Here is a 26,378-nt window from a genome sequence, read left to right on the forward strand (position 1 = left end):
ACCTTATTATAGTCATTCCATTCCCAAGAAAACCTGATGATAAAAGTAACAAACTAAAATTAAATGTAATTAGCAGTAATTTAGACACATTTGAGGTAACAAAGGAAGAGAAAAGCTGGAGACAGGGTCAGCAAGGAATGAGTGATAGTGTAGCACTGACCACGGCACGCACCCACACACAGGATGCACACAGACAAGGGCAAGTGTCAATGGCTACAGGGCCTCCAACGAAAGCAGCAGAGGGGGGTGACTGCCTGCCCAACAATCAGTTCCAGAAAACAGTGGAAGTACCCAAGAGGAGCCAAGTGAAACACTAGAGAGAGGGGGAATAGCAAAATCCCTCAAAAGAACAGAAGTAGCCACACAGGAATTCACAGAGAAAACACAAATGCTGACAGACTATTTGTTCCCCCTTCATAGCCGGAGCAAAGAAACTGCACGAGGAGCTGAAAGACCGAACTATAGAGACTATAACAGCACACCTGCTCCAACGCAAGGAACAAGCCTCAGGCCTACAACACGACCACGCGTTGGGAGGTTGGGGAGCCAATGGCGGTTGAAGGAAGTCTATGACAAAATACAAAAGGGAAGGAAAGGAAACACAAAACATTCTCCTACCACAGCGATGCAGTCGAAGCAGCTGGCTCCACTGAGACACCCAGAGAGGAAAAGCAGCACAGACACATTTAGAGACATAGTCGTAGCAAACTACAGAAGAAGGCTGAGAATCAAGAGAAGCCCGCACAAAGATAACAATGAACTTAATGATTACCTGGACAGCACAGCCCATCTCAGAAACATATGGTACCAGCACATGAAGGAAGTAGGACGAAGGTAGTTGGAAGGAGAATGCTTCGTCTGTGCTCTCCTACCATACAGCATGGGAAAATCCAAGATCTCTGTGGCTGTAGAAATTGATGTCCCTACAGCACACTGTATGTCACACGTAGCAATGTGTAACACCAGAGGACAATTTATAGGGAAAGAAGCCTCGCTGATCTGGGCCAACGAAAAGGATTACCCAGAAGAAGATGGCTACGTCCAGGACATTAAAACAAGAAAGAGGGCGCACACCAGAAACCATGTGATCAGGTATGAGAACCCTGGCATCAAAGGATCAGGGACAAGATGGGAAATAAACCTGAGACTGAACATTCAAGGAAAAACTGCAGAAGAGGCACAAATCTGGAAGAAAAGAGGCCAAATGAAGATCTGGAGGAACAGTGGTTTCCGCAAATGGATGGGAAGAAGTAGTGATTTGCCGAGCTTGGATGGTCCTTGGAGCCTGCAAGGAAGCAATAGAAAACTCAAAAACTGTGCAAAACCCCATGGCCAAAGCTAGTAAAGTTACTTACATGGGTCGAAGATAGAGGGGGACCCCTGCAGATAATACCACTGGAAAGCCCAAAGCTATGCTTCAGAAGTAATGGCACGAGGAAGATGGGAGAGAATGTAAACTTCGGACGAATCTTTGAAGCGCCACGAATGACAAGGAACCGCAGTCCGAACCATTACTGGGCATGTGGATCCAAGGCATACATCAGACTGCCGAAAAACTGGGGAGGTATATGCACGATAGTGAACGTCCACGTTCCCGCGCTGGTGATCTCTAAGAATGACCTGAAGTTGGACAGTTTCCCGAAAGCAGATGCTCATCTAAGGAGAAGGAGGTCTGTGGAACTAATGTCCAGAATGGAGAGAAAATTACTTTCCTACCAAATCAGAAGAGGCATTCCAGGCAATCCCATACAAACACAGGCTTTTCAGCCTCACCTCAACAGTGTTCACCACGATGCTCTTGCCACACATCCAAATTGGAGTGAATGCTAAATGGTTGCAGATAACCAGATAGGAGTTATTGCATACCATCAATACCACTATAAAAGGATTCAACGCGATCAAAGAAGAGCTGAGAGTAATCAGACTGATGACCCTCCAAAACAGATGTGCTTGACATGATCACAGCAATGGATGGAGGCGTTTGTGCAAAAATAGGAGAATCATGTTCCACATTTATACCATCACACGATGAAGAAAACGGAACCTTAACAGAGGCCATAAGTATGTTGACAGACTTGAAGAACCAGATCGACGAAGGTGATGAAGTGGACGATGACAGCTGGTTTGGAGACATTCTCGTGGGTCCCACAATGGATGGCAGATATATTCAAGTTTCTAAGAGCTCTACTAGCAATGGTATTGCTAGGATTCTGTTTTATCAAGATAATCATTACACAGTGCCAGAAAACTGCGAAGAAAGCCAAAGGGATGAAAACAATGGTTGATGTTGAGCCAGGGTGGAAGCCCAGAGACCTGACTGATGAAGGAATAAGAGACTTTGTGAAGGCAAGCAAATTTGCGCCAGAAGGGACAAGGTTCACATACCCTAAGAAACGAAGGTATGAAGGAAAATGGATCTACTGCAGCCCAAATGGACAATGCCAGCTAATGACATGGAACAAAGACAAACATGTGAAAACAGCAGGGAGTTTGAAAGGAGTGATAAAAATATGGCCTCCAAAGGCTCACACATTCACACCATCATATACAAACCCTGAAGACGAACATGACACCGAAGAATGAAAAGAAATAAATGCAAAAGTGGTTGATGGGGGAGTGCAGAGGAGGTCCCAGACATGGCCTGCACCCCTTCCCCTCATTCCGAGGTACCAGGAGCGTACTCGCCAAGGTATGTGACTTATGAGGAGCAAAAGAACCAACAAAGCTGCACTGGGACTCTGCCCAGTATACATCAGAAGATCCATACCTGTTGAAGCGCCCATAACCAGACAACCCTGGGCAGCACGGTACCCTATCTGACAGCCATACCAGCCGCTGATATTAAACGAAGAGTACCTACAGACGGTCCATGAAGAGACACAAAGAGCCCTAATGGAAGGCCAGTGGAAATGACTCAAGGGCCTGAACAGTTACGTGAATGAACAAAAGCAGCTATCGAAGATAGCACGCCAGTGCGAGTAACTACGAAAATAAATGTAATGGACACAGAAGAGACAATGTCAAAACGTGAGGAAACGTTGCTACGAGACAAGATGGGAGCAACCGACCTGTCAAACGTGTGTAGATAGGCTTGGAACGCAAGAGGCAAAAAAAACTATACTGCTTGCAATGCTTAGTAGAAGATTAGAGCGGCAAGCGCCAACCATATATCTACCTCAATAAGGCACATTATACAAATGCGACTCCATTTTGTAAAAGCAGAAATGTACCCAGGCTGCCAGAGGCCTAATAGGCCAAGTTTTGTAACCCAGCCAAAGGCAAGAGAAGGAGCAGAATCAAAACTCAAAGAGCGGCTCATGCCTAGGAAATTGAGGTGAACCAGAGAAAGGGAGGAGAGCGTCGGCTAACAAGACTCAAACTTCAGAGCATACCAGCCTGCCTCATGAAGGTCAAGATAAGGGGGGCCCATGCAGGTGGCGAGGCTGAAACAGAATTAAATGCACTAAAAGCTGGAAACTGAAGCAGATTCATGGTGAACTAACACGTGACCAGCCAGGCGTGAAGAAGTACCACCGCCTGTTGTCATCCAGGACCCGAGGATGCCATAACTTTTCCTGATAAGAGGCTACAGTTTCGAGGCCATACCCAACCAACTAATTGACACATAGCCCTAAGATACTGATTGATGGAAGGGAGGGTGAAACTTGGGACACCAGGCACATGGGTGTCCATTCTGCATGCCGCTAATTAAAATGGGGATTTATGTCTAGTGGTGTAACCTGCCCAATCACAATGGACCAAGTTATCTGGAGTCCTATAGATAGTACAACCAATAAGACGTCGTACTTGTAGTGACATCAATCACGCAAGGTGTAGTGGGATGGGCGTAGACGCCCACCCGATAAGTTATCCAATCCGCATGCCCCATTATCATATACAGATATAGCACCTATACGAGTTAGACGTCAATGATGACGAATATTGCCTATAAGAATTGCTGTTCAACTGAAGTTCGAGGAAGTCGGAGCGAGAGGTGATCGCAATGCTGCCGATTTCCATTTGTTTCTCTGTTTGATGTACTTGTCATTATAAACTTACTGAGTCCTCATTATTAAGTCGTGTTGAAGTGAATCCTGCACCCCCTGTCCTCACATGGTGCAGCTATCTTGTCTTACAAGTTCTAGAGGGTGAGCGCTGACCTATGGGCCCGTCGGTGAATTCCTCTCCTCCTGAACAAAGGTTGTTAGCAGCGACCTCAAAGCACGCTAGCAACAGTCAACCCTGAAACCTGAGCACACGCCAGAGGTTCTAGGAATACAAGTCACTGAGCTGTAAATGTATAGTCCTGTATATATACACAAACCATTCTGGCAAACGGTGTTCCAAAATATCCTTTCATGGATACCCATTTTCGTTGCATTTTTATCTAGACCCCATAGCCCAGCTTTGGTAGGACCAGAACTGCCAAATGTTGCAGGAAAGACTGCATCCACTTCAGGACACCTTTGCAGTCCATATCGATTATACTCCTAGTTCTACAAGACAATGCTAAGTTGAACCTTTTTTATACAGCAAGGTTATGACAGTTTAATAAAGTGTCATGAAATTGACCTGTCGACAATGCTTGTCCGGGATCATGTTCTACCAAGGTGCTCTTCCTCTTGACAGATTAATGGGCTCACAAATCTTTTGTGAGAAGACAAAAAAAGAAAAAACCTCAAAATGAAGTGTTACCACACGGTTGGCCAGAACATGCTCTAATTTGAACTGTACACATTTACTCGACAGATGGTGAATCCAAAAATAGAGCTAAAATGATTTGCCCAATCACATTCAGAGACATTATCTCCAAAGCAGGATTTATGTTGCTCAGAACTTTGAGCTGCACATCTTTTGAAAGTTTTCAAATGTTTAATGCAGAGCCGTGTGCCTAGCTTCGTTCCAAAACTGCTTTACTTCATGTTCTAGACAATATTTAATAGCCTCCTGCATTTCGATTTTACTATCTGCACTGATTGAACCATTGGAAACCAATCAGTCTGGCTCCTATTGTTTTCTTCTGCACTTTTGTTCTCAGGTACTTCTGGCAGGTGGAGAATTAGTAAAGTCATTTTGTAAAGGAAGGTTGCTGTGCTCCATTGTACCCCGGTTTCTAAATGAACGGATAGGTGAACCCACAATAAAGACTACGGACCACTGGGAATGTGATAGCACATACCAAACATGCCCCAGAAAATGGGGTATGCCCCAGAAAAAGGTGAAGACGGTTATAGCCCTTTTCCAGGTACAATTTGCAAGTACACAATGCTAGAGCGCCCCTTTGCAACAAACAATAACACACCAAGTATCAGGTGGTGGGTGCATAGACACTAATGTCCAATAAATTAGAAACAAGCCATTACATACACCCATGTTTGGAAAGATCATGCACACTAAATCATGCACACAAATTCACACGCACAGACACTCGCACTGAACATTATGCTCTCATGTAGGACAACAGCCCCAGTATGAAACAGGAGACCGGATTTGAACTTGAAAGCAGGCGATGACATGCTTTCTTCCCAGTAGAGGAAGGAAATGGTCCCGAACTATACCGCAATGTTTTATTGTACTACTGCATAGAGCATTGTATACCCAAAATAAAAGATTAACACTACACATTACAACTGCAACCTGGTGATAATGTTATGAAGGGGATCAACAGAATTGTTAGCTCTGACTCTAGCAAGCTTTTCTCTGCCAAGGAAAGCGATTTAAGATGCATATACGGGGGCTGTGCTGTTAGTCAGCTGCTCGGTAATGCTTAATCATGGAACCCTGGCCAAAGTTCCGTTACAGCAGTTGCCAATTTAAAAGTGCGAGTGGAGAGGGGTTGAATTGTGGAGCGATTTCCCGAAGGGGCTAGTTTGGTTTCTGTGCCGATTGTACCCTTCACTTTGATTAGAATTCTTTATATTGAGTTGAGATTTATAAATGGATGCTTTTAGATTTGATTTCTGTGCTACTTCCACATTTAGTTATTTCACTTAAGTCTATGTGGTTTGTTAATAAAACGGCTATGCTCCCAAACCAGAGCATTAAATTAAAGCAATGGCTGATTTTGGAATCGTCACACATCCCCAACAGTCACTTCTCCAGCTGCTGAATCCTGAAGAAAAGGTGAAGTTGCATGCAGATTCATGGCTGCACTTCAGTCAACAGATGTCCTCACTTTGAACAACATTCAGGCAAGAAATAGTTGCATTGGCATGTGGACTGCAGTTCACCAAACAGACAACCACAATGGACAAGCAGAATGTTCCGCAGCAGACCATGCCGGAGTCTTGTGCACAGTAGCAGTGTTTGGGCCATCTGTGAAATCCACTTGTATACATGGGTTGTCTACAAGATTATTTTTTGATGCATGTTCGCCACTGGCATATGATAAAAACCTTTGTGTTGGTCAGGGAACTTTGCAGTCACCCATTTTCCTCTGAGGTTCACCATTCAATGGGAGCACACTGAGACAACCACAGCAATCTTTCCTCAGCAAGATCATTGTGAAGTCAACCCTAGCGAGATTCCGGAACCACATAGTATGAATGTGTGCATCCTAATGCACACTTGTGTCAATTCTGAACATTTCAGGACGAGTGACAAAAATGTATGAGGAGCTGATAGAATCACTCACGAACATGTTGCAATCCGACTTAATAGGGTGATGCATAGCTGATTTGATACAGGGTGCAAACATGCAAAGAAGTGCCCGTTGACATTCCTTAAAGACCTGGCTAGTTGTGGGGGACAAATTATACGGGTCCAGGCAGAATACAAACAGTAAAAAAAAAAAAGGAAGGCACTTCTGGAGCAACAAGTTTGGGTGGAACTACTGTCTGCAGTTACAAGAAATTACCCGCAACATGTTTGGGAGTTTGTGGCAGGAGAGCCACGGTATAAAAGAATACACAGAGAAACACATGTTCTTGGTTTTGTATGGGGGGGAATAGTAGAGACCTACTGTGAGGTCACAGGGTACAGTGATTTTTTTATTTGTGGGAAGTCATGAAAAAGATTGGCCAACAAGCTAAGCGCAACCGGCCCTGATGCAGTGCCTGCAGACTTGTTCAAGGGGAAGGTGGACATGTGGGCCCCTTTGTGGACTATATATTTTAAGGCATTTTTGTACAGAGGAATTTCCACAGTCGTCAAAAAGTGCAATAATATACCCTATATTTAAAAAGGGAGACTGGTAGTCCTCTAGCATATAGACCAATATCACTTCACTTTCAAGATATTTGGATGCATACTCCTGGGTCATATAGAGCTGGATTGACGCCGAATCAGTATTAATGGATGTGCAAAATGGTTTTAGACCAGGTGGAGGCTCATTCACTTTATGAGAGGGGTGTAACAATTTATTTGGCCTTCATGAACACGAGCACAGCATTCGATAAGGTGAATAGATCCAAACTCTGGGCGGTGCTCGAGTCCATGGGGTGGCCATTATGGGGAGCAGGGACAATGTACCTACTACTTTGATGTGATCACAGGTGTTAGGCAAGGATGTGTACTTCCCCCCCCAATTTTATTTACACTGTACACAAATCGTCTTTTCAAAGCTTTCCAAGGCGATTTTTCCACGGGTGGGCAAGAAAAGGTTTACCCTTTTAGCTTATGCGGATGACACTGTCCACATTGCCCAAACCCCAAATCTACTGCAGAAATTAATTTTTATACCAATGTCATGGTAAACAGATCTAAAAATCAACACACTGAAAATTTGCCAGTAATGGCCGGCAGGGAGAGCAGGACAAAAATTAAGATGCATGGTATGTATAGCAATAGCTGCTTAATTCACAGGGTGCAGGAGTTGGATTACCTAGGAATATGTTTTGAAGAAAATAGTCTAAAAATATGCGAAGCTCCTTGCCAGAGAAGCAATATATCTCAGGCCATGGGTGCGGTATCTCGATACATGCAAAGGTGTGATGGAAACCTTTTTTTTAATGAACTTTAAGGTGTATAAATGCCCAAACATAGGCAGCCACAAACTATGGGGCCTAATTGTGGGGGCATGAAAATGTCGCCATATTGCAGACGATGGAGAATACATTCTTAAAGAAATTACTGGGTCTACCCACCTCGGCACCAAACTATGCAGTCCAGGCCGAGCTGGGTGCAAAACATATGTAAGAAGATTGGTCAGGCCCTTATAGAAAACATTGACTATGCATATGACCAAACCCCAGAGCGATGGTGACAACATCGTAGTTCTGGATGGGATAAGATACCATGAGTGAAGCATATTTTTGATTATAGAACTCTGATAAACGCCCCGAGCTTCTTCAGACCTACTAATTTGTTGACTTGTCAGATGAACAATGCATACAAAGAATGTTTGTACATTGGTCAAGGGAAGACGTTAATCAGCAGGGTTGTCCCAGATTTCAAATAGGAAACATGCAATCACCACTAAAATGGACTCTGTACAACCATAACTAATGCATAACGATGTTCCAGCGAACAGCTGGATTGGGACTAGATGCTTGGACTGATTATTGCGGGCAAACAGTGAACTGGAAGGGCTTTGTTCAAGCTTCAGACTGCCCCTGTAGTGGATTGCCTCAAGAGGACTTCATTTTGTGTTAGTGTCCCTATTTTGGGGACATCCAATTTTGAAACAATGGAACTTTACTCAGTGTCGACCTGCGTTAATGTTCCTGCTTTAGGTATAGCCACGTGCTGTAGCCTGTGTTTTTTTTTTTATCTACGGTTGGCCTGGCAAGCAAGAAAAGCACTGCTAGAGACACAAAGCTAAAAAGGCTGTTATGGGACAATTTTTTAATAGAAGTGTTGATTTAAGACCATTTGCATAGGCTTGTGAAGTTTTAGGTTTTTATGCAACCTCCCATTAATATTGTGTATTTTAACTGTGCTCATGTTTGATGGATTTATCCGAATAAACGTATTATGATTAAATGAACTTGTGCCAACAAACTTCCAATCCCAGCAGACTGACTAGCAGTACAGGCGCTCATCAGAGGGTACCAGTAACCAGTTCCAACTACAAATCTTCCAATCTGCATTTTACTTTGAAACATACCATAGGGTCCCAGCATCTTACTAGTTGTATGATCGGATGTTTGAATGTTATGGTCATGCTAGTTGTGCTTTGGTAAGCTCAGGTGCTGGGCAGCAATGAGGGGAATTTACAGGAGACTGACAGATTAAGAAATCACTTATGGGCTGACTCACAGAAGGGGTCAGTAGCTACACGATTGGATCCTGCACTGGAAGACACATTAATGGGGTCCACATGACTCTGGTGTGACGTACTTGTTTTACAAAAGGTAACCCCAGACAGCGGAACCACCTTTCCCATGGTGCATTTCTCTTAAACCCCTCCTCCTAGAGATGCTTACACCTTTTCTTTGCATCTACGTGCTGAGCTCTACTGCATCGCTGTAACGCGACCACTGACTGCGAGTACCAAGATAAGAGGCCTGGGACAATCCTAACATTCCCTCAACACTGCTTTACGTATAGGCACTACTGCAGGCTCATGACTGCCAAATTAACTGTCAAACCACTTATAGAGGATGATGTCAGACAACAAATCTGAAGTATAAAAACCTGAAAATGCAAGCCACCTGAAAGAGGCACTAAAAGGCTTACCTGTGGGGGATGGAAGCTGCTAAATTACTAGAGTGAACTGTACACAACACTCCAATTGTACCTGGTAAAAGGTATGTATGGTCACACCATGGAAGTTTACTTTCCATTTTAGCTCTAAAATCTCGGAGGCAATTAAAACTAGGTGATTTCTTTTAAATATTTCAAAGAATGCGAAGAATGCATTTTTATACAAGAAAAATGAACCGTGTATGATCAAACAATGTTTTTTTTTATTATTCTACATTAAAAAAAACATTGCGCTCTTTTTGCTACAATAGAAAATAATTTAAGACAAAAGGGTTGGATACTATTCCACAAACAGGAGTAAAAAAAAAAAAATTAAAGGTATAGTACTACTTGATTTACAATCATGTTGGCAATCATTACAAGGAAAATTGAACATGCTGGTGTGGGTGCATTTACAACAATACAATGCAATGTATTGAGAGTATTGAGCCAGTCATACTATCTCCCCTGGAGACGTGGGTGGAAGAAAAAGCCTTAATTCAAGGCATCAATAAAGTAAGATTAAGACTAAAATTAAGTACTACTTGGCAAGGTGTAGAACGAGGAGAAGAAACAAGTCACCTCCCAAGGTCACCGACTGGTGTGTTGCTTCTATCCATTGGCTTTTTGGAACAAAGGCAGGTGTTTTTTTTACAACTCCACCACTCTGTGGCATAACATTGCTTTTCTTCCTCTTCTGAACAGCGTGCCATTTTAAACCTTGTTGAAAATGGCATCAACTGCAAGTTCACCGTCGAGCTCTATTCAGTCTTCAAGTACTGGGTCATAGGGAAGAAGGGTTCCTTCATTTAAGGTCGAATTAAGTGTGAGGAAGCAGAGAGGAAGGCAAAATGCACTACTAAGAGTGATACATTTCAATAGACAATACCCTTTAACTAAGAACTGCACGTTTTAAGATCAGTTTTCAGATGGAGATGCAATACAAAGGCTCATCGGATACAAGGATCCTATACTTTTAACAATTTACAGCAATAACAGTCCCAAAAACTGACTACCTATAAAATGGGTCAACCCATGTCCAATGAAAAAGTACACATCTTTCATTCTCCCTACGGAATGGAAGGACCTTGGTTTTCTCTGCAAATTGTTGGATTTAACAATGTCAGTGAAGGTAAATCGGTTAAGTAGCAATTCAAAATCAGGTGCATTCTAAAGCATTCTGCAACATCTGAATTCTTACAAACATCAAGATGTTTATTTGATGTCTGCCTATTCAGTCACCAAAGGAGGGTCATCAGAACACGGCAGGTAAACATTACATCTGACAAGTAAATCATAACCAAATTCATTCAAACACTGAATGATTCAAAATAATATTTTATTTAAAAAGTAATTTCATTTGTATCAAGACATGCTCTGCCCCATCCAAATCTAAACCCACCCCACTCAGCTAGTTAATAGCAAGGTCATTTCTTGCTTAGTTGGCATACTTGATGGGCTTTGGGTATACTGAAGAAATATTTACTCAAGGCAGATGGGCCTGGCGGGTTGATATAAAGACTAGCAGTATTTAAGAGTTAGTATCCGAAAATAGTGATAGGCCACTTTTTCATCATGAAGTGACACAACCAAGCATAGAGCTGATGTGGTCCCGGTAGATGGCAACTTGAGACATTTAACAATTATAGAAACAGAGGGCAAGGCATGGAATCAGAATTTTCCCAAAAAGTTTTTATTGCTACCAAAAACTGCAAAGGGATTCCTAATTTGAATGGATCTAACATCTGCTGCCTGCAGCAAAAAGTCTTACGGCAGAATCCATTAAAAAACCAGGCAGGTCAAGTGTCCATTAGTATTTGAAATTTTAGACCAAGGGCCTCATCACGAATTGGGCTGTAGCCCTTAAATACGGCGGCAACGGTATTACCGCCGTATTTAAGGGCTGGCACTATAACGAGTTGGGCGCTAAATGGGCCGTTTTACCTCCAGCTTCTTTCTGGAAGTGAAAATGCCATTTAGCGCCCCTTTTCCGGCTGTATTACCGCCGGCTGTATTAGCCCGCAGTATTGCCAAAAATGCCCCATTGGATCCAATGGACCCAATAGGGATGGGGATTTATCGTTCACACCCAACCCGTGAACCGGCGGTAATACCGCCAGACCGGTGGGTGTTAAGGCTATTACAGTCGGCGGTATTACAGCCGGGATACGGCCCAACTCATAATGAGGTCCCAAGAAAGGAAAAGTGATTTTAGTAAAATGTAACAAATAAAAAAAAGAAGTGCAAAAAACAGTTGATAACTAAATTGTACTATTTCATTCAAATCTGGAAAAAATGAACAAAATGAGAAACAAAGGCCAGGGGGCTGTGCAGTGCTTGCAAATACAGAAAGAACTGGGTGGGGAATAGATTCCTGGTTACATCACACTAAATCATAATGCATAGAAGGGCTGGAGGTGCCCATCCACTTGCAATGTGGTCTCAAACGTCACTTGCAATAAACTTTAAGTCAGTGCCAGGAAAAGCCACCATTAAACGTTAAGGTTTTTTGAGCAATATACGATGGGAGTGAGATACAATTAATTTTTTAATTGAGTAAAAAGGGACAGTTTACTAAGATGCCTACCCAGAGAACAAAGCTTTCTTTTACAGCTTTTTTTGAAGTCTGGAATGACATCTACCCACAGTATTATACTAAGAATTCCTGTAATGTATTGCACAGTAGCCGCATGAGGAGCGATGCTGATGGGAGGTTGTGGTTGAAGAGGCAGGCGCTTATATAGGAAAATTAAGGCTCGAACACATTGTGTGTTTTTAAAGTGCTGTGAAGTCTCTAGCTCGTTTTCAAAGTTATTTTCTCAAGTCACATGGGCATAGCAACCTGCCATAGTCAATGTCAAGAAACCTGTGCGTTACAAAAATGTGAACAACCATATCCATTGCCCCTTTCGAAACTTGTTGCAGATCAGCAGAATCTTCTCAGGCCACTTTAATATATCAAGCCTTGTTGTCGATATGGCAGTACAGGTACATAGCCACCACCATCGCCGCAATCTGCAGAAAAGCAGAGGGGGAAAAAGGTTAGTACACTGAACACTATGCTCTTAACTGTGCTTTATTAAGAGCAAATCAATCAACTGTTGTATTTCACTGATCACTGCGCAATCCTTGTTATGCGGTGCTGTGGATATCTGCGGTTGACCTGCCCAGGATTTGAGGTTTCTTGACATGGTACTGTGGAGATGTAAAAAACTGACAGATATCTATAGAGATTGCACTGACATGGCTTCCGGATTTCATTTTAATGCTTTCTGCTCTTATTTTAATGCCATCTTGCATGTTTTTGTGCTAGCAAGTGCATCTGCGATTTGTATGCTTTGTGTACGCAACTTGTTTTGAATGCAGTGATGGAATGTGTGATCTCCGAGCTTGCATGCCCAAAGAAATTATTTTTGAGAATGAACGACCGCTTAGGAGAATTTTGGGTGGGATATGTGCAAGGATTTATGACTGCCTGAGATTAAATCAAGTATGGCAGGTGGATGTTCTCCCAGTCTCAAACTGGATTACTCCAATGAATGTAAAAAAGTTAAGCAATTTTCTACATCCTGGTTCATGCATGTCCCTTGCTGAAATCATCTTTCTTCATCATTAAAAGAACACATTACCAGGGTTAAGTAATGTTCTTTCTGATGGATGCTCTCCCCCACAGATTCCTCATTTTAGATATATTCATATCCTGTTAAACAAGAGTGTGGGAGCACCCTATTGAGAATTTACATGGGTCATAATCCCAATTGGAAGAAATTGCATAGAACAGGTTGCGTCTACAACCACATTTTAGCTTACTGCACCCTCAGGTGGGAAATATCAGTTTGGACCAGGATGATTTTCTTTGAAGGTGTGGAAGATGGAGACTTGGCAACCAACCGAAACCGACCTAGGCTGAGCTTCAATCTCTCCTTCAAGGCCTTGCTGGTCATCGATTGGCAGGAGTCGCACTTGATGACTATTCTCGCTCTTGATGACTGTTCTTTGCCAAGGCACCAGAGAAACCCTGACCGATCAGTGATTGACTTAGAGTCACAGTCTCAGATCTCTTAAAACTCGTTTTCGTAGTAGACATGAAGATTCCAAAAAGAAAAACATTAGTCGAAGAGATTCACGAGCTGAACCGTTGAGCATGATGTGCATGTGGAAAAACAGAACTGTGGTAACTGGTGCATTGCGTGCCATTTATGCAGTCCTAGATGGCGCGTCCGGATGTTGGAAATGTTAACCGTCGAGGGACATCGACTCAATGCCGACCCGTGCACTCTGCTGTCGAAACAATTTTTGAGAGACTGCATAGCAAGATATGAATAGATCTAAGATGAGGAGTCTGTGGGAGGACAATCCATTAGAAATGTCTTATATGAAGAGTCTGCAGCTTGATTTCTGCTTCACTACATAGGTAGAGACACTAATCCGGCTATATGCTTTGTTGTAAATGCAAACATTTCATTTGACACCAGAGTGATAATATCACCCCAAACCACCCCAAACTTTGAAGGTTCACATAAGACTGACAGTGTTGCACATGCTTCCCCTGTAATAGCTTTCATAAGATGCAAGCACATTTAAGACAGCTTGAAGCGTTTATTTGTATTTATTTAAGCTCACTAAGCGCTTTTGCACTAGGATCCCTTGGCCTGGAGGAGCTGGCGCTCCCTCCACCCACTGCAGGAGCAGTAGCCCACCTAAAGATGCCACCGCAGCATTGCCAGAACTAAAGTAGGCCACCTGCCTACTTACAGCTGCCCACCGTTTTTGCAGTTCGAGCCCGACTTTTTTACCAGCCTGCGGCAGAACATCTCTAATAACATCCGCTATTTATCCCATGTGGATTTGTCATTTTGTTTCAGCAGGATTGCTGCCCAACTACCCGGAGTGCAATCTCCCACCATTATCAACCACGAGGTTTTTCACCTCTTCAAAATGGCCGCCCGCCATGTCCATGACCTCCCCTTTGGCCAACATCACTTTGCTTGATCCCATTGGCCACCCCTTTCTATTTGAAAGGCAATCGCAAGCCGGCAGGCTTGAAGCCGGCCCACCGAACGAAGGCACACAACAAAGGCACCATCCCCCGTCATGAGCCTGTCAGGAGCAGTCGAGCCCAGAGCCACGACCCTTGTTCCCTCCTGCCGAACTGGGTAAACGTGCTGCTTTCTCACAACACAGCCCTTCCCTGCAGATCCTAACCGAGTTATTTACCAAGGCTCTCACTGTACTACTGTTTGCCTCACTGACCCTAAGCCCTACCTCATTCGAATCCACACGGCTCTCCCAGCTAATGTGCAAACACTCAGCTATTGTTACGGCTTTCAGACTTCCAAAGCCGCCTATGAACGCAACGCCTGCACAATACAATGTGTATATGCTATTAATAGGTTAATAACCTAATGCACTGCATCCAACTACGCCATGGGCAATAAGATATGCTCTAAACCTGCACCCATTGACCTACGCCTATTTGATCTTGCGCAATTCAATCCCCACTCAGAGTGTTCCCCTGACATACCAGGTCCTTATGCATTGCTGCTCTGGTTTGAATTTGCCCTGCATTGTGCCTAAATTCCTGTTTTGCCAATCTGTTCATATGGCTTTTGAATAAGCCTCCTCATGTGTTTCACACCCTTTTACTATGTTGACTGACCTGCTTGCAGCCGTTCCACTTGTGCTTAACTTACATAATCTACAGCCCTCTCACAGAACCCTGCCATATTTTTGTTCTACCATGCTCGCAGCCGCACCACGTATTTAAACGTACTGTATTGTTGATTCTACTTGCACACAGCCTCTCACAGAACCCTGCCGCCTGTTCTATTCTGCTCACCTTCCATACATGTTCATGCCTACTGCATGGTTGATTCTGCTTGTGTGCCCTCTTATGTGCACCCCTGCCACAACGTATTGCTGTTTTCACCGCTCTAGGTAGCCTCTAGAACCTAGTTAGCCCATAGAACCTAACTTCACCCAGCATCAGCCACCACCCCTTGGGTGCCTATTCTACGGGTCAAACCACTCTTGCCTATCATTTTAGCCTAGTGTAATTTTTGCTTTTTGGTGAACCTTTCATTGCACTTGCATCTGTCTTACACTAGCCGCGCCGCACGTTGCACTCATTATGCTATGTACTTGAGACATGCTGTTGCGATTTGATTGTTGCTCCTGTCTCCATATGCTAAAGTGGCTTCAAGCTATCAATTTAAAGTAGACTGTCTGAAATTTGCTTAACCGTTAACTGCATATCTCTGCATTCCGAATACACTGCTTCACCCTGAACCTAGCTGTTTAAGCCTCATTTGAATCTAGGTGATTATCCACGCAGTCCTGCCAAACCGCCTATCCTGATGCTCGGCATCTATCTCGCATATATAGTATGCGTCTATTCACTACCTACCTGCTGGCCTATATCCTGATCAGCCTCAATAGTGCACCACCTACTAGGATGGCTCCACAACTACCCAACATGCCAGCTTTACCTAAATTTAATAACCAAGTACCTTATTCAAATGACCCTCAGGTCATGCCACCCTCCAGTCACCCTCGCATCACTATAGAAAGGAACCTAGGGCTTAGAGCTAGGCTAGCCAAAATCCATGAGCCCCTGGCCCGCTCACTGACCAACACACAACCTTAGAATGCAACCTTTCCGACCTAACCCCGCCACACAAATCAGTAACCTATTACATAACCTTACTCCACACCCTTTCACAAATCCCTCAACTTGGGCACTCCTGAACTCTCACTGGACAAGCGCCATACTACTACCTCAGAAAAGTCAGATTCCACTCCCAAAAACATAGTTAGCCCTAAAATCAAGGGAGCTTTGATCAACGCCAGATCATTGGTAGCCCATGCTACAGAAATCGCAGATCTAATACTGGCAGAAGACCTTGCCTTCCTCGCCATCACCGAAACCTGGTTACACCCAGCAAAAGGCCCTATGCTCATGCTGGCAATCCCAGACAACTATACTATCCTGAGACAAGACCGACCCAACTCGAGAGGAGGCGGTGTCGCCATTATCCATAAGTGCAGACTTACCATGAGACTAGCCACCTCTATAGATGCCCTCTCCTGCGAAATATTAGCAGTCAAAATACCTCTCACTAACACCCAAACTCTTACCATTTACTTGATCTACCGCCCACCAGGCCCCATTGGTACCTTCGATGAAGACCTCAACTCTATTCTATCCAGCAACCTTAAAAGCTCCACTCAAGCACTCACCCTAGGAGACCTCAACTTGGGTTACAATGACCATCCCGCCAGCATTATAGCTAACACTCTCACTGAATTAGGCTTTGCGCAAAGATGCACAGTACCAACACACTCGAAAGGCAGAACACTCGACTGGGTGGCCGACCACAACTGCCTAGCGAATATTACAAATATCTCTCCTTTAGCCTGGACTGACCACCACTTGATATTCTTCCTCTCCACCAATAGGCCACCGCCTCCGCCTATTATTAAGGCCCCACCCACCCTTACCAGAAACAAGAAAAACATGACAGCAGAAAGACTGATCCCTAATCTACTCCCCACTCTCAACACATTGCCAGACGACCTGGACCCCGAGTCCCTGGTCGAAGAATATAACAAGATTATGGCCACCTCGCTGGACCGCATCGCCCCCCTCAAACTCAGATCCAGTAAACCAAAAACGCACCTCAACAAATGGTATACACCATTCCTCAAAAACCTAAGGCAGCAAAAAAGAAGTTGCCAGGCCATTTGGAAAAATACCCCACAGACTCAAACTCTCCAAACTAGCTGCACTGTACAAAAAAGAAATCTACCTGGCCAAACGTACTTCATTTGACTCTCGTATATCCCAAGCCAAATCTAACACGAAAGAACTTTTCTCAATCCTCAAAGAAATAGAAACCCCCACAGCACCCCCCGATACTTGCACCAAAGATAAAAGCTGGTGCTCAGACATTCAAAATGCCCTAGCAAATAAGATTGTGACTCTTCAAAGTAAAATCTCCAGTAAAAGCTTCCCTGAATAACACTCAATTCAAAAACTCATGACAAACCCATGCCCACCGACCTAGCTCGTTTCCAGTTTGCCAAAGTCAATATTTTGGAAGTGGAAAAAATCATCTTATCCCTGAAACCGTCCAATTGCCAGGGTGACCTGTGCCCTGCTCAGCTCATCAAAGATGCTGCCCGGGACCTCTCCCCTTTCATCACAAAACTGATCAATGCCTCCTTCGCCACCAGATCCATCCCTACTAACCTAAAACAATCCTGGGTACTCCCATTATTGAAAAGAAAAAAAAAACACCCTCGACCCTGCCATACCCACAAACTACTGACCCATAACAACCGTTCCCTTTCTCCTAAAAATTCTGGACAAGGTTGCTTATGTACAAATACAGAAGCACCTGGAAGAACACAATCTCCTAGGATCTAGAGAGGCTGGGTTCCAGCCCCAACACGGGACTGAAACCGCTCTCATTAACTTAAAAGCCCAGATCGATTCGCTCAGAGACAATGGGCAAGCTGCCTTACTCCTCCTTGACCTATCTGCAGCTTTCGATCTGGTCGATCACTCTGTCTTATGTTCACACCCCCACACTGCAGCTCACTTCTCAACAGAGGCCATCACGTGGATCACATCCTTCCTTAACGGTAGGACCATGAGGGTCTTCTCCCCCACGGCTGCAGCAGACCCCATACCCATCACCTGCGGGGTTCCTCAGGGCTCCTGTGTCTCCCCCACACTATACAACATATTTACCAAGCCCCTTTTCGATGATTTGGATCATCTCGGTATCACCTACACTAATTATGCAGATGATACTCAGATCCTCCTTCCACTTTCTGGAGATTATGGAAAGGATTTGGCCTTGTTAAATAGGGTGTACATCATCATCCAGGCATGGATGGCCACTCATGGACTATGCCTGAATGATGATAAAACAGAATTTATCATCCTAGGTACCTCACTCAACATAAAGAAGCTTGGCCCGGCCTAAAATTCCTTCATGATTGACGGAAACAACATCAAAGTTGGACAGGAGGTCAAAACATTGGGATTCTATCTAGACTCCAATTTTTCCTTTAAAAGACAAGTCAGCTCCCTTGCATCCACCACGGCTTACACTTGCAAATGAATCCGCACAGCTAAACTCTTCCTGTCGGATTCCAGCTGCCTGACACTCGCCAGAGCTCTTATTCTGTCTCGCCTTGACTACTGCAATGCCCTATACCTGGGATCTACTAAGGCTACCACCAGTAAACTGCAAACCCTTCAGAACAATGCGCTAAGAGCAGCTCTTGGCATTTCCAGAAGGGAACACATTACAAACTATAGCCAACAGAACAATTGGCTAACCACTAAAGATAAAATTCTATTAAAAACGGCATCACTCACAAGTCTCTGAACAATGCCGCCCCAACTTACCTGATCAACAGATTCCACCGACAGTCCTCATCAAGACCCACCAGAACCGCATACAAAAACTGTATCTGTTCCCCACTTCAAGCGGGCCACCATAGGGGGCAACGGCTTCCCGGTAAAAGCTGCGTTGTTGTGGAACTCCTTGCCTCCAAACCTTAGAATTGACATGCCCTACCAGAATTTCCGCTCACTGGTAGTCTCATGGTTGAAACTCGAGACCCACTAAGACCATGAAGTGCCCAGCACCACCTGTACAAACTAACTACATGTGCCTTCCTGCTTACCTGCTTGTGTGCCTTTGCTCACCTGTATATAATGGCCTGTAGGCCTACCACTGATTTGTATACAACATTGGTGTAGTTTATTCCTGTATTATGTATATTCTTTGTACTGTAACCAAGCTTCTAATATTCTTGTAAAGGCTGCGCCCTGATACCCCCGGGTACGCTCGCGCATTATAAATAATAAAAACAAACAAAAACAATGTGCTGGGCACTTTTAATCATAGCGGTATAAAATAACAAAGTTACTCACCGTAATGACCATCTTACTCCTAATCCATAGTCCCCTTTCCTCCATACTTTTGTGACGTTCTGTCCAGTGGGACAGGACCAGAGCACTTTTGTAAAAAGCATTACATTGAAAAATGTGTCTCTTAACGCGGAGTACTGCACGTGGTCATAACCCCGCCCTCCTTAGCTCCACCCAGCGCATCACCCTTCAGTCCTTTTCCATGCCAGGTCTGAAACCTTTAAGCAATAATAGAGGATACTTATTAGAGGGGACGGCGGGCGTATGGAGGAAAGGGGACTATGGACTAGGAGTACAATTGTCACTACGGTGACTAACTGTTATACGCCTACGTTCCGTCCCCTTTCCTCCATACTTTTGGGAGATTACCAAGCACTCTGTACAGGATAACGAGTGGCTGGAACTCCTTTACTGAAAGAGGTTTTTGAGAACAGCTTACCCGAACTGAGCATGAGCCCTAGAGCTCAGCTCTAAGCAGTAATGTTGCACAAAAGCTGATGGGGAAGCCCACGTAGCTGCTTTGGCAATGGTTTTCCAGGGAACATATTTTTGGAAGGCAATGGCAGCTGCCTTGCCCCGCACTAGATGGGCATGAATTCCCTTTGGCGGCTGAAGGCCCGTTATACACCTCAGAGATACAGGAAGCAGTCCATCAGGAGATAGTTGCTTTCGAGGCCGGCTTTCCTTTTGGGTCAGCGAAGGACACCAAAAGCTGGTAAGAGCTCAAAAGATTAGATTTTCTGTTCAAATAAAACTTAAGAGCTCGCCTTGCATCCAAATTATGCAGAACCCTCTCTCGGCATCTGAGGCCGGTTCTGGGAATAAAACTGGTAAGGAAATACATTGGTTCAGATGAAAATCGGATACCACCTTTGGAAGGAAAGATGATTGGTCCGAAGGACAACCTTATCCTTGTGAAAGGTGAGGAATGGATGGTCTACCGACAAGGCCTGTAGTTCACTTGCACACCATTTACGAAGTCACCACAGTCAGAAAAGCCATTTTCCATGAAAGAAGTTCCAAATCCACTGTTGCCATGGGTTCAAAGGGTTTATGGCATAAAGCAGTAAGAACCACATTCAGTTCCCAATTAGGATCCGGGTTACGCACAGGTGGATACAGATGCAATAGACCTGCAAAGCGCCTTTTAATGACAGGGTTTGTCAAAGAAAAAGAGCAAGAGTCTGAAGACAGGTAAGCGGCAATAGCCGACAAATAATGGAGGTTGGGCCGCCATGATCATACACCAGGGGCAAACTGCCCCACAGGAGCAAGTGAAGCAATAGTCTCCCTAGGGGAGTCAGGGGCCTTGCGTGCCATCCTAGCCTTGAAACAAGGAACCTCGGCAGAGCCGGTGCTGGCAGATCTAGGGTGTTACTCGACACGTCAGGGGCTTCCTCAGAATTAGCCTCTAATGGAGGATCCTCAGCAGAGCCGGTACTGGAAGGTCTGTGGTACGTGAGGGACTTCTTTCACCCCCTCAACAGAACTGGTATCACCACGGCCGTGCACGCGGAAAGGCTTAGGGATATACCTTACAGCCAGGACTCTCGCTGAGGGACTCAATTCTGTTGGCGACAGATTTAGCCCCAAGCAGGGGACATCAGGTTTAACCCTGGTCTTCTAGCCACCTCGAGAGGGGCCTCGAGCCAAGACTCGGTACAGTTCGCTCCAGATGGAGAAGCCTCAGGGCGAACCCTGGTATCCAACGCCACAGCAGAACTGGGGTCATCCTTAGCCCCAAATGGGGAACCTTGGAAGAAGATCCGGTATTTGGAGACTGCTGCAGGGCCCCTCAGATGAGTTTCTGGTGCATCTTGCTGAGCCGAGACCAAAAGGAGTGCCTGAAATGTTCTGCTCCCACAAAGAACCGCAGATAATTCATATGCAGGCTCCAAGTCAGAATGTGCATTTACACATCCTGGAAGACCACCACACTAAGCCAATCGCCCTTCCGAAGATAGGACTTTATTTGGCAGGGCGTGATCAACTTGAATTTCTCTCAGAAAGATCGAAGATAGTGCGCAGGCTAGCCTGGTGAGCACTGCCAAAGGACAGCAGGTTCCACCGCTCTGAGGTATAGAAGTTTCTGTACTTCTGCTCTGAAGGAGAGCATCCCGATCTGTCAGAAGAGGTTTGAAGGGTGGGGTAGGAGGAAAGGGCAAGCGAAACCCACCTAAACGATGGACAAACCCCACCAGTATTCGGTGATGGTTTGCCACGTGTCCAGATGAGACAAGATTAATCCTCTCACCGAAGTGTAGTGTGACCGACAAATTTAGTGATTTGTCAGCAAGGAGATTACCTGTCCCTGTAGGGGAGGCTAATGGCCGAGAGAAAAACCAACCACCTTGCCGCTGCCGCTTAAGGCAGGGCTACCAACAGGAGTTTCAGATCTGCGCGCATGGCGACCCTGAAACCTCCTGATCCGAGAGAAGGACCGAGTCGGAGACCCTAACATCTGTGTACAAGGGGCCTTAGCTGAAGCGGTCGCCAGGACCATCAAACCGGTCCTTGTTGTCCACAAAGCGTGGAACAAACTGCTCAGCAATAAAAAGGAATGCTCCCAGCACCAGTCAACATGAAATTTGGTGTAAGGGAGGTATCCAAAATGGCTGCCATGGACCAAGGAGGCTGGGCCACCATTTATAGGAGAAATGAGACAACTGTCCCCTCAGGGGAGTCAGGGGACTTAAACACTTAGCCTTGAAACAAGGATCCTCGGCCGAGCCGGTGCTGGCAGATCTAGGATGTTTAGTGGACATCCTAGGAACTGCCCCATAATTAGCCTTCTTTGCCTGCTCGACCGAATCGGTACCACCGCAACCCCGAGCATGGGACGGCTGAGGAATGTATCCTACCGACCGTACCCTTAGAGGATCCCTTGACTCCGTCTGTACTGTATTTAGAGGACCCTTGGGTTTTAACCCGGGACATATAGCTCCCTCGGGCCTCGAGCCGTGGCTCGGTGTGACAAGCAACAGAAACTGAGACCTCAGGGCGAACCCCAGTATCCAGAGCCAAAGACGAACTGAGCTGAACCTTAGCACCCAAACGGTGAACCTCGGAACCACGTCTGGTTTTGGCAGGTCCTCTGAGGGACCCTCAGAACACTCTGTTGCGCCTATTAGGCCCTTGAGGCACCTCAGGGGAATCCCTGGTAACAGAGCTACACAAGCCCCTCCCGGTCATGGAGTGCTCTCACCGAGCGGAGCTGCTCATCGCCGTCCTCATCCGCATAAGGCTCATCACAACGAGGTGAGAATAGAAGACTGGTCCTCCACGCCTACCGCCTTCGGTGTCAAAGAGGAAGAAACCGCTCGCAAGGGACCTACCCCCCCCAAACACAAGGAGGATGGTTGCCAGGATGGTCCACCACAGGCCGGGTCCACAGATCAGGGAGCAAAAGCAGGAGAGAGCGAGACAGTATGAGGCAGCAGAGCCCACATACGGCGTTCAAAGAAGGGCGGAACAGGTTACTATTGACGAAAGAAAAGCTCCCAGCACCAGACATTGCGAACGAATCGCCTCAGCAGGAGAGCACTTTAGCCATACAACGGAGGAACCTCGGACAAGCCGGTACCAGAGGGAATACAGTCTGTGACCCCACCTCTTTGCCTCGACAGAACAGGTACCACTACGACCCTGAGTGTGTGACGGTTGAGAACAATACCTCACCGACAAGACCCTCAGAGAAGGCCTCTCAGATCTGTCGATATAGACTTTAGCCTCCACAAGAGGAACCTCCGGTTTCAAGCTGGTTCCAGCGAGGAAAGGTCCAGAAATGGAGACCTCAGGGTGAACCCTGGTATCCCAGCACCCAGCCAAACTGGGCTCGACTTTAGCACTGTGATGGTGAAACTCGGAACAATGTCCGGTACTGGCAGGTCCGTACGAACCCTCGGAGGAATCTCCAGTACGCCCGTTAGAGCCTTGGGGCACCTCAGGGGAAACCCTGAGGTCAGAGCTACAAGAAAGGCCCTTAAAGTACTCCCTCATGGGGTGTCATGATGCCTACCCTGGGCATCAGGACTAAGGCCCTCCGCTCCGGGAACAGGCACCCAGACATTTGTTTAAACCTCAGCAGCTCCGGCTATGGGCTGTCTGGGTTCAATCCTGGCGCCTCAGGCTCAGACTTTACTTACCTGATGCAGACCATGCTGCAAAAGAGTCCAAGCCTACATGAGGCCTGGATGGGACTATTTTGTTACAGGGACTATTTTTTACTCGGGCGTGGCTCTAGGGAACTTCTTACCTGGAACTACTTTGGAGGCTATTTAAACCACACCCGAACAGCAGCACATGCTTTGTGTTATTCTGCATCCAGCAGCGTGACGCTCGCTGTGCCTGCAGCCAGCATCCAGTCTTCTGCCATGCCCGCCTCGAATCCGGAGCTCCTAGAATAAAGAAGAAAAGGACAAGGCTAGAAAACGAACTTATTTCAAATTCCTCACCTAATTCCGGAACCATTTCATCTCCGGACCTGGAAAATACATCAGTCCTGCACGCGTCGCTTCGTCAGCTCCAGCACGGCGCCATACTCGCCAGTTCACAGCATCTTTCGATCCGGCACTGTCTCCATTTCTTCGCCGTAATCCGGCACCTAGGGGACAAGAAAAAACAAGGTGAGCCAAGGGAATCAACAAATACAACCTCTTACCACCATAGATTTACCACCGGCGGTATTATTCCATAACTCTCCACATTTTCATATGCCGCATCTGTAAAGAGGGAGGAAAAACAACACGTTAACGCATGCAATAGTTACCGGACAGCGTTGGGTAACAGACTCTTACCTGAACGCCAGGAGCAGCAACGAGACTTCTTCTCACAAACTCAGTTGCAACTTAAGGAACGAAGGGGACAAGAGTGAACATCGGGCACATTGAACTTTTTGAACTTGATACTTACCAATCCCGCCAGGGACTTCAGAGTCAATACTTACCGGAACTCTCCCAACGCCTTCAAACCAGTGAAGTAACTGGTATCTACGCGCCCCTGCAAGACACGCAGGATGGAGAGCTCATCTTTTACGAACGTAAGGTGAGGTTACTAAGGGGATATCGGAGGTGATAAGTGGGGGAGAGCGAGAACAGTTGGGAGGCCATCACTAAAACCCACAGGTGGTTAAACCCCGTCTCCACTTGCAGGAAAACACTTCTTCGGGTCCAGCAGACAAGACTAGGCGGGCCAGTACAGAGTCATCTCTGCACTACGCATCACATTGAAGAAGACCGGAGCTGTCCGGGTCCGATCGACAACCCTGTGGGGTCCAGGTGAGCGTAACATGGGGTCAGAGTGCCTAAGTCTCTGAAACATCCCAAAAAACATCCTCGGACGAAGAGCATGCCAGGAAGCGAGACCGTATGCAGTAGTGGCAATCGAGCACGCCTGTCATAAGGGCGGAACGGGTTTGCACTGACCCGTGGAAACGGTTGTCCACCAAAAAGAAGGTTCCTAGCACCTGCTGTCGATAGCGTGGGTGTAAAGGGAAGAATCCAAAATGGCTGCCGTAGACCACACGGGAAGGCCCGCCATTTTGTTACCATCTGAGCAGAACTGCGTCACATGTGTGGATGAGGCATGCATCTCCACTGACTGGTCAGGGGGACTTGATCGAAACTCTAGCCTTGATACAAGGATCCTCGGCAGAGCCGGTACTATGGGCCTTGGGTGTTTACTGCACATCCTATCCCTTGAATTAGCCTCAAAAGAGGAACTGCGGCAAAGCCGGTAAAACATGTATTACTTACCATAATAGCATTTCTGATGATTGTATCTGCTTAGATTCACATGCTGTGCATATAGTCCGACAGCCAGTGGTAAACGCAGAGTATTGCATCTCGTCTTTCGGGGACCGAAAGGGGACGTCGGCATAGGCGTGTCTGTAACACTATCCCTATCGTGACGTGTACTGTACCCAAAATTCCTCACGTGCCGAGGTCCCTCCGATTGTATTTTTTTCTGCCATGAGGGAGCCCAAGGCTAGAGTGAGTACACGAAGAGGAGAAGTAGTAAGACGTCCATTTTCCTTCCAACCTGAGCGGGAAGGCAGGGTGGGCGCATGTGAATCTAAGCAGATAAAATCATCAGAAATGCTATTATGTAAGTAATGCATGTCGTCTGATGCTCGTTAATCTGCTTAGAATCACATGCTGTGCATAGACTAGCGAGCAGTACCTGGAGTTGGAGGTGGGTTGTGAGAAGGAACAGTACAGAAAAGAGGTCTTAATACTGCTTGTCCCACCTGAGAATCAGACCTAGAATGAGTGTCTAGGCAATAGTGTTTTGTAAAGGTGTGTACAGAACTCCAGGTTGCCGCTTTGCAAATGGACTCAAGGGGAACATTTGCAATGAATGCTATGGAAGCCCCAGTGCCTCGAGTAGCGTGTGCCCTGGGCTTAAAGGGCAGTTCTCAAGAGAGAAACATAGTGCGATGCATTTGACAATCCACCTTGAGATAGCCGATTTAGAGACAGGATCCCCTTCTCTACCAGCTGCCACTGAAACGAAAAATTGGTTTGTTTTCCTCAGTGGGTTAGTTCTTTCCAGGTAGAACATGACTGCCCTGCGCACATCCAATGTGTGTAGGCTTTTTTCGGCCATGCTAGTGGGATTCTGGAAAAAGGTAGGTAGTTCAATCGATTGGTTCACATGGAACTTCGAGATGAATTTGGGCGCAAATCTGAGGTGCGTGCGCAGAACTACCATATCCCTGTGGACTGTAGCAAAGGGGTCTATAACAAAGTGCCTGTAGTTCGCTAACCCTTATGATAGAAGTGATAGCCACTAGGAAGGCCGTTTT

The 26,378-nt window shown here is 45.8% G+C and overlaps 1 protein-coding gene across 1 annotated transcript in view; it reads right to left on the reverse strand.

Annotated features, from left to right (window-relative positions):
• Window positions 1-10,946: 10,946 nt before the first annotated feature.
• TSPAN1 (tetraspanin 1) overlaps window positions 10,947-26,378 on the reverse strand; it is a 283,028-nt gene continuing 267,596 nt past the window's right edge. The window contains exon 8 of the mRNA XM_069642288.1: window positions 10,947-12,639. Within this exon, the coding sequence (XP_069498389.1) occupies window positions 12,583-12,639 (57 nt within the window). The 3' untranslated portion in view covers window positions 10,947-12,582. The remainder of the gene's footprint in view (window positions 12,640-26,378) is intronic.

Source organism: Ambystoma mexicanum, chromosome 1q, assembly GCF_040938575.1.
Source record: "Ambystoma mexicanum isolate Mex_15411 chromosome 1q, UKY_AmexF1_1, whole genome shotgun sequence".
In the NCBI taxonomy this organism is placed as follows: domain Eukaryota; kingdom Metazoa; phylum Chordata; class Amphibia; order Caudata; family Ambystomatidae; genus Ambystoma; species Ambystoma mexicanum.